At 45.4% G+C, this 7,622-nt stretch overlaps 1 protein-coding gene across 1 annotated transcript; it reads right to left on the reverse strand.

The window, feature by feature from the left end:
* Nucleotides 1–2,817: 2,817 nt before the first annotated feature.
* Nucleotides 2,818–7,616, reverse strand: LOC310824479 (activating transcription factor 7-interacting protein 1-like). Its single transcript, XM_083697726.1, has 6 exons — nt 6,667–7,616; nt 5,891–6,517; nt 5,259–5,360; nt 4,941–5,033; nt 4,648–4,721; nt 2,818–4,107 (listed from the first exon to the last, which is right to left on the reverse strand). The coding sequence occupies exons 2-6, from the start codon at nt 6,471–6,473 to the stop codon at nt 3,634–3,636; spliced, it is 1,326 nt and encodes a 441-aa protein (XP_083553852.1). The 5' UTR covers nt 6,474–6,517; nt 6,667–7,616; the 3' UTR covers nt 2,818–3,633.
* Nucleotides 7,617–7,622: the final 6 nt, after the last annotated feature.

Consider the following 7,622-nt stretch of genomic DNA (forward strand, 5'->3'; position numbering starts at 1 on the left):
GAGAGAATGATGTGAGACCAGGATCAACTGACTGTATGAGAACCATATATTCCTCTTTTAGCCATAGTTTAGTGTGTGTGTGAGTGTGTGTGTGTGTATGTGTGTGTTAATGTATACGCAAAGCACACACAAATACACACACAGACAGACAGACAGGTAGACAGACACTAAACAATATTAAACCTACCTAGAGTTATATTAAAGATTCCCGCAAAACTGTGATGCATAGGGTATGGGTGAGGAGGGACCAAAACAGGCAGAGAAGGAGAAGGAAAAAAAGGAGTCATTGATGAGGAGTTGTTTAGTTTCTCGTTCAAAAAATTCAGTCCAAGTTCATTTACATCTGAGTTTAGAGACAGAGCGAGAGAAGGGGGGGGGGGCGCGGTGAAATGGGGTGTGGGGAACTGATGATAGAGGGTGGGGGACAGATGGAAAAGAAGGGATGGTATGGTGAGGGAGAGAGGGAAGAGTGGAGAAGGGAAAGAAAGGCCAAAAAACGAAATAAAAACTCCCCCTCCTCTCTCTCTCTCTCTCTCTCTCTCTTTCTTTTCTCTCACTCATAAATAGAGAAAATTGTACACCAGGTAGATAGAGAAGTAGATGAGGAGGCAAATGATGGAGAGAGCGAATATATGAAAAGATGAAGCACCTCCCAGCACCGCAATGAGAAATAGGAAAAATATAAAACGAAAGAAAAAATTGAATACTCCAAAGCCTTCCGTTTTTGCTGTTTTGTGGGGCGAGAGGGGAAGGTTATCAGTAATTTCCCCCCTCTCTTCAAATGTTAAATCTTCTTTCTTCAATCTCCTCCAAAAAATGGACCTTCCAATCAGATAAGAGACCAGCAACAACTGTTAGGTATGTCACATAGGCTGCTTGGCGCGATGCTACCCAGACCCAGAGAGAGAGCAGGACTGACACCTCTGTCTGCCTAAGAACACAGAACTCAAACTGGCTCTTACATTCCTCCTCCCCCTCCTCTATCAGAGAGAGAGAGAGAGAGAGAGAGAGAGAGAGAGATATGCATGGAGGTGGGTCCCTCTATAGGATTTTAAATTAAAAGGGATGCAGCCAGGGCCTCTGCAACAAATGTCTAGGACAAATATTTCTTGGGTCAAATAAGAGAATGGCTCCCCCTATTGTCAGCATTAAAATGTGTGCAGCTGACAGTCAAATGACATTTGTTTCACTTTCACAAACATCTGGGTTAGTTTCATTAGCCTTCACACAAACGTGTAAGAACTTACGTGGAATTAGAAGACGAGATAAGTTGGTGTTCACGTCTTCAGGAGCTCCTGATCTCGACCTCAGAACCTGGTAGGTAAACAGGAGTCAGTGTTGTTTGAACCGAAGCAGTATTGCGCCAGTGTTGTTGCGAGCTTCATATGAATATGAATATGAAGCATATGTCATTCAATTTTAATTTCATTTTAAACATACCTTTCAGGAATGTTTCCTTTCTTTACCAATACAGAATTCGAGTGGGCAACGTGCACATCACACAATACCGTTGTTGACAGTCAGTTCTCAGTTTAGCTACATTAAATTGCCGAAATCGGAACGGAAATATGTGTTTACCTTAATGTTAATTTTATGAATTAATTCATAAACTCAAGAGTTTTCTAGAGCACTGTTCGCGCCAGAGGCGCACGTGCATGACGCAACTTCGCGCCAGTATTCCTGCCCTGCCGCGGCACGAAGACACAGTTGTGCGTTGATTGGACTCTTCATGGCTTTATAGCGGTACGTTATGAATTATGTAGACCATTTCGTCTGCATGTGTCCTATGGTGTTGACGATGCTTTGATTCTTAAAACCGCCATAAACTCATACCAGTTTCACGCATTGCTTCTGGCAAGTGTTAGCGTATCGTCGAATAGACCTGCAAAGTTGTGAAGGGCGGCCAAGCCGAATGCCGAGGAAATACACCGCAGGCTAAGCATACAAATAGAGTCAGTCAGTCATTCAGTCAGTTAAGGAACCCAATGGCGTAGAATTACTCACTTACAGTTTTTATTAAGACTTTTTGGAGCACTCCGTGCACCGCCAGCTGTGGAATCTCTTCATGCTTCTTCTCGGGGAACATAATGTGTGGCGCTCTTTCCACAGTGCAGCACAACAATATGAGGGGAAGTGCATAAGTGTGAGCCTTTAGAAGTGCCACTCTCGTGGATGCGTGGAGAGGGTTTGCAAAGCTGTGTGCTTCTGATAATAACATCAATTGACAGCTTCGGTGCATCAATGGCAGCCGGATCTCTTATCCCAGCCCAGGCAAGGAAACTTCTAAAGCACTTCCAGGTGCAGAAGATCAGCGCTCTGCGAACGCAGCAGTGGGCCTATTATTATTAATAATAATAACAATAGAAGAAGAAACAGAAGAACACAATGTGTGGTGTGGCATCACTTATTTTACTCCATTGTGGTTGGTTGAAACCTTTCTGTCAGAGAGAACGGAAACATGAATTGATATGCAGTGAGTGAATGATCATTCAATACTGTCTTTCTCCATTCTCAGGCTCAGGTTCAATGTCCACACTAAAAACTGCTTTTCCAATACATTGCTTATATGTAGTACGCTAGTGTGAATATTGGAACATAGCAACCAACCAATGAGTAGAGGTGCTCATTATCTTAATATAACATTTTTTATTTTTGTTTGATATCAAATATCCCTATTAGTCTTTCATATGATACTCAAGCGTTCTAGTATTTGTCTTTGTCTCACCCTTAATGGTCTGCATAACAATCTGATAGTAATAAAAGCAATCGGGGACGCCGCCTCAGCAAGCAGGCAATCATTACACAAAGATGTGACAGTTGTAACTTTTCAATAAAACCTTTTATTGAATTTGCCATTCCTATAAAGTCTGGTTACCAGACAAAACTTAAAAAATTACAGTCATCGTTCATATTTAGTTCCTAACACACATTTCATTTATGCATTGTTGTGCAATTTCGTGAACGGTAAAATGTATTTATTTTTTGGAAAGCAAATGACATCTAGTCTGATGAAACCAGCCTGATCACATTCTGTTTCAGTCTGGCGTTAGCCGAAGGAGGGGGCACTCGGATAGCCTAAAATACAGCTGGACCAATCAGCGTACTCTAAAAACAAACAGTGGGGCTAGTTCGATGGTTTGGTTCAGTTTCCTGATTGGTTGAAGGTTGATTCAGTTGCTTGCGGATTTGTTTTGTATCACACCCCCATTGGTTTCAATGAGGAGGAATGTTAAGACTGAGAGACATTAAGTGAAGCAGAACAGTGAACGTAGTCATCAGGTTAAATAACATCCAAACCAGAAATCAACATAAATATCTGACCTGTCGGGGGGGAGGGCTGGGGGAAGGGGAATAATCCACTTATGTACAATAGCTTCATGAGTCACAAAAAATATACAATACGTATGTAGGCACAACGATAACCGTTGCCAAATCCTATTACCCAATCGGAGTAGTCTTGAGTCCATCAGTATACATTTAGGTGTTTCCGAATGTGTGTGTGTGTGTGTGTGTGTGTGTGTGTATTTGTCAACCCTCAAGCGTTCTCAGGTTCCTAACACCATATGAAAAGAAGTGAACAGTCCTTTCAACTTCCTGTCCCGATGAAATGCCCTTTTTCCCTTCCTGATTGGCTCAGCTTGAGGCGGGGATGACATTGATGACATCAGTGCACTGAGGCTCACAGAAGAGGCCGAAGCGACCGTAGACGTCACGCGCCCGAACGGCAAAGTAATACGTGGATCCAGAGACGAACTGCGTCAGCGTGCAGGCCATGGGCAGGCGGAGGGCCTTCACCTCCCCGATCTTCTTCCAGTGCTGCTGGGCCGAGGACGGGCCGCTGGCCTCCTGGTGGTAGGCGTAAAGGTGGTAGCTCTCCACGGCGGCGCAGCTGCGGTCCGTCTCCGCCACGCACCACGACAACACGATGCCGTTCTGGCTCTGCACCCGCGCCAGCTTCAGCTGCGGCTGCTGGGGGGCGGAGGTCTGGGCGGCCTCCAGGGGCAGGCGTGTGGTGGGCGGGGGGGCGGTGGGTAAGGGGGGCAGGGCAGTGGAGGGGGCTCTAGACGGCGTGGTAGTGTTTCCCAGGCGTGCTTTCGACGGGGAATCCTACGGGGGAAAACAGGAGGAGATGGGAATCAGTGATCCGATATAAATTAACACAAAACTTAATTAACACCGATTAACTCAAGTTAAAGGTCCAGCATGTGGTTGTGTGATGATGCCCTAGCGGGCCACACTGAACATCTGAAAACGTGCATATGCTGTGTTTTCTAATGGCGTCAAACATATCCTTGGAAACAAACCAAACGTGAAATTGGCCAGTGTCCTACCCGACACCAGATTTTAGAAAACGCTTTGTTTGGACCAATACAATACAGCACTCTTCACTGAACGTTCTTCATCATGTGCTCTCATTCATTGATGAATACCGATTTATCATGGCCATTTAGTCCTATTTTAAAGCTAAAGTCAACATACCGGACCTTTAAGTGTACAATAGACCAGATATATTAGAGAAAAGTTTCAAATGCATCTTATTTTGATTAGCGTGTGTGTGACATACAGGCCTATGCACATTTACTCCACATTGAAGTGGAATTCAAATAAATAAATGTGCACTTTTGTAATAGATATCTAGAATCTCACCAGAGGAGGGCGATGGTGGACTGTGAGTTGAGGACTGCTCACGGAGCTTTGGGGAGATGCTCTTGCTGTAGTACCTTTGACGAAATAGAAAAATCTCAAATTACACACAGTTTCTCAAGATAAACACTCTTTGATATTATCCTATTCTCTACTCAGATCATGAGGGTTGAAGAAATGTCATGAGAATATGATGATGTCATTCAAGTATGCGCACACACACACACACACACACACACACACACACACACACACACACACACACACACACACACACACACCATTGCGGGCCTCACCAGTAGGAGTGCTAATCAGCGGGGGAGGCCCAGAGGTACGTTGGGTAACCGAAGAGGACACTGTCGTCACTTTGGCCTTACTTACACCAGTCACTGAGGAGAAAAGAGGGAATTATTAAAGGAGGATACAAAAAGAAAATGGAGAACGAGACGAGGGAACTGCAAAGAGAGGAGAAAACAATGGCTCTTCTGGGATAAACGAGGTGTTTTTAACTGAATTGACAATGATGAAGGGAGTAGAAAAGAAACAAATCAACGAGGTGAAGAATAGGGGTGAAGAAAGTGAAGAGATGGTGTTCGGTTGGTTCTCTTCCTCACCTTGCACATCGTCATCATCCTCAGTGAGATCTATGAAGGAGTTTTTGAGACGAGGCCCCTGGCCAGGAGTTTTGGTTGGAGTAGACCCTGTAGCTTGATTATCTGAAAACGAGAAAGATGACATTGAGAGACATTGCATGGCACTCTCTGAGTGAGTTGAAAGGTAAATCATTTCCATTTCAACACTTGTGGCAGACTTCCACCATGGAAACTTGGCCTAAAGTCGCAGACTTGTGTTTCTAACTCTGAGGACAGGCACCAAAAACGTTCTGAGCCAATGGTCTTCGTGGACCATCCCTGGCTTGGGACCAAGGGAATATTTTTGGAATTTAGGACCAGGGACATAGTTTGCTCCTTCCTGCTCGCCCCAAGTCCTCGGAATCACCCTGGGTGATGGAAACAGTACTTCCAAAAAAATAATACTACTGCTTACACCAAGAAAAGACCGGTGTGAGACCCAGTCCTAATGGAAGGACACCATTTGAAGAGCAATATATACAAACCAAATTAATTGTTTGTTACAACCTTCTAAGTAACTGTTTATGTAAAAGGCATCACATGTATTCAATAAAAAAACAAATAACAATAAAAAACAAAAACCTGGCAGGTAAACCTGTTAATGACAAACCCACCTGTCTTTGACGTCATGGCTGTCCCAGAGGGAGTCCCTGGAGGGGCGGAGCCTGTAGCTGCTGGCCCCGAAGCCACCGACGAGGACGACGAAGACGACACCACCCCCGCCACGGGGGCGCACATCGCTGGTGCCCTTGCTGTAGTCACTGACACCCCCGCACTGGGCGTACTTATACCCCCCGCGCCCCCCTGGTACACCGCCCGGGCCAGGGTTACCTGGGCTGGGGAAAGGTGGGTGCTAGAGGCCTGAAGGCCGGGGACTGCGGTGGACATGGTGGGGGTGGAGGGGGCTGCCTTGAGGATGTACGTGGCCCCGGGGGTGGTCGTCATGGCCTTGTTGAGGGAGTTAACAGCGGCGAAAGAAGAGACAGGGATGTTGACCAGGGTCCCGGGCTGGCCGTTGACACCAGACAGGGGCAGCTGGATGAGGAGGGGCTGGCCCTGGCCCACCATGTTGCTGCCCGACGTGGCTTTCAGCAGAAGGGTGCCTGTCTGGCTCTGGGAGGAGACAGTGGCAAGCGTGGACGAAGTGTTGGAAGTGGTGGGGATCAGCTGGAGGTAGGGGGTCTGCGACGACACCATGGTAGTGGTGGCGGTGGGCGAAGGCTTGGGCTGAGCTGAAGAGACTGACACAATAGAAAGGATGAGAACAGATGAGTTCAGTAGACGAGCAGGTAGCAGTAGGGTTCGAGCCCCTAATTCAGTGTAACATCCTAATCGCACACAGGTAAGGGAGATATTCAAGTGAGTCAGAGGTCAGAGAAAGGATCCTCACCTGTAGGGTTGGTAGGACCCGGGGCTGTGGGCGTTTGCTTTACCTCCGTAGTGGTCCTCACTAGCCTGTTTAGAGAGATGTAGAATGCTTTGAGTTGTTTTTAAGAACTTATATAGACAAGGAAGGACAGAGCATGGGTCCCTGCTTTGCCCCATACATTTTGGTCTCCTCTGTCACGTCAGCCCGCTTTGCTGGTTCCCAGTTTTTAAGTTCTTTGTGGGGCTTTTGTGGTGAACATGAGACGGTCCAATACATGTGGAGGATTTTCTGGGAGCTTTGCTGTGTGCACTTTTTGGGCAAGTGCTGTGGTGTCATACAAGCAAAAACAAAACCCACAAAAAAAACAACTCAAACTATTTTTGTATCAATAAAATGAAATCCAGAAAAGTCAAGAAATGTTCGTTAATCTCGAAATTATGTAAATTCAAGAACTTTATTTCGTCTTTTTTTTTTTATTTGTAGTTAAGTGTATTAAGGAATATTATGAACCAACATACTTTTTATGGTTAAAGAACATAACACATCTTAACATTCATAACAATGATTGCAACTGCTCCCAGGAAGACTTTACATCCAGAAATAATTTTGTAACCAAATTTCAATAGAACACACAGAAGTTTGTAACGTAAACGTATCATAACAATTTCCCGTAAAGTACTCTATTTTGACATAAAGAAAAGTCTGCTTCTTTTCACTCTGAGCAGTTCATTGATAGAGTCCCGAATCTTTCTCCAGTCTTCACTGTGCATTTTGTTGAACCGATGTTGTAAATGTGCCTTCATAGTTTCCCGCAGGTTGATGGGCAAGGCATCCTTGCCACTAAGGCCTACGTAATTCACATTGTTGACCCAGTCCGAGTAGTGCTCGTAGGGGACTATGTTCCGAAACAGGTACACTGCATAGCGTTCGATTCTAGCCTTCCCTGTGCCACTCTTGCACTCATAATACAGCTGTCT

This window comes from Argentina silus (assembly GCF_951799395.1).
Source record: "Argentina silus genome assembly, contig: scaffold_475, whole genome shotgun sequence".
Taxonomy (NCBI): Eukaryota; Metazoa; Chordata; class Actinopteri; order Argentiniformes; family Argentinidae; genus Argentina; species Argentina silus.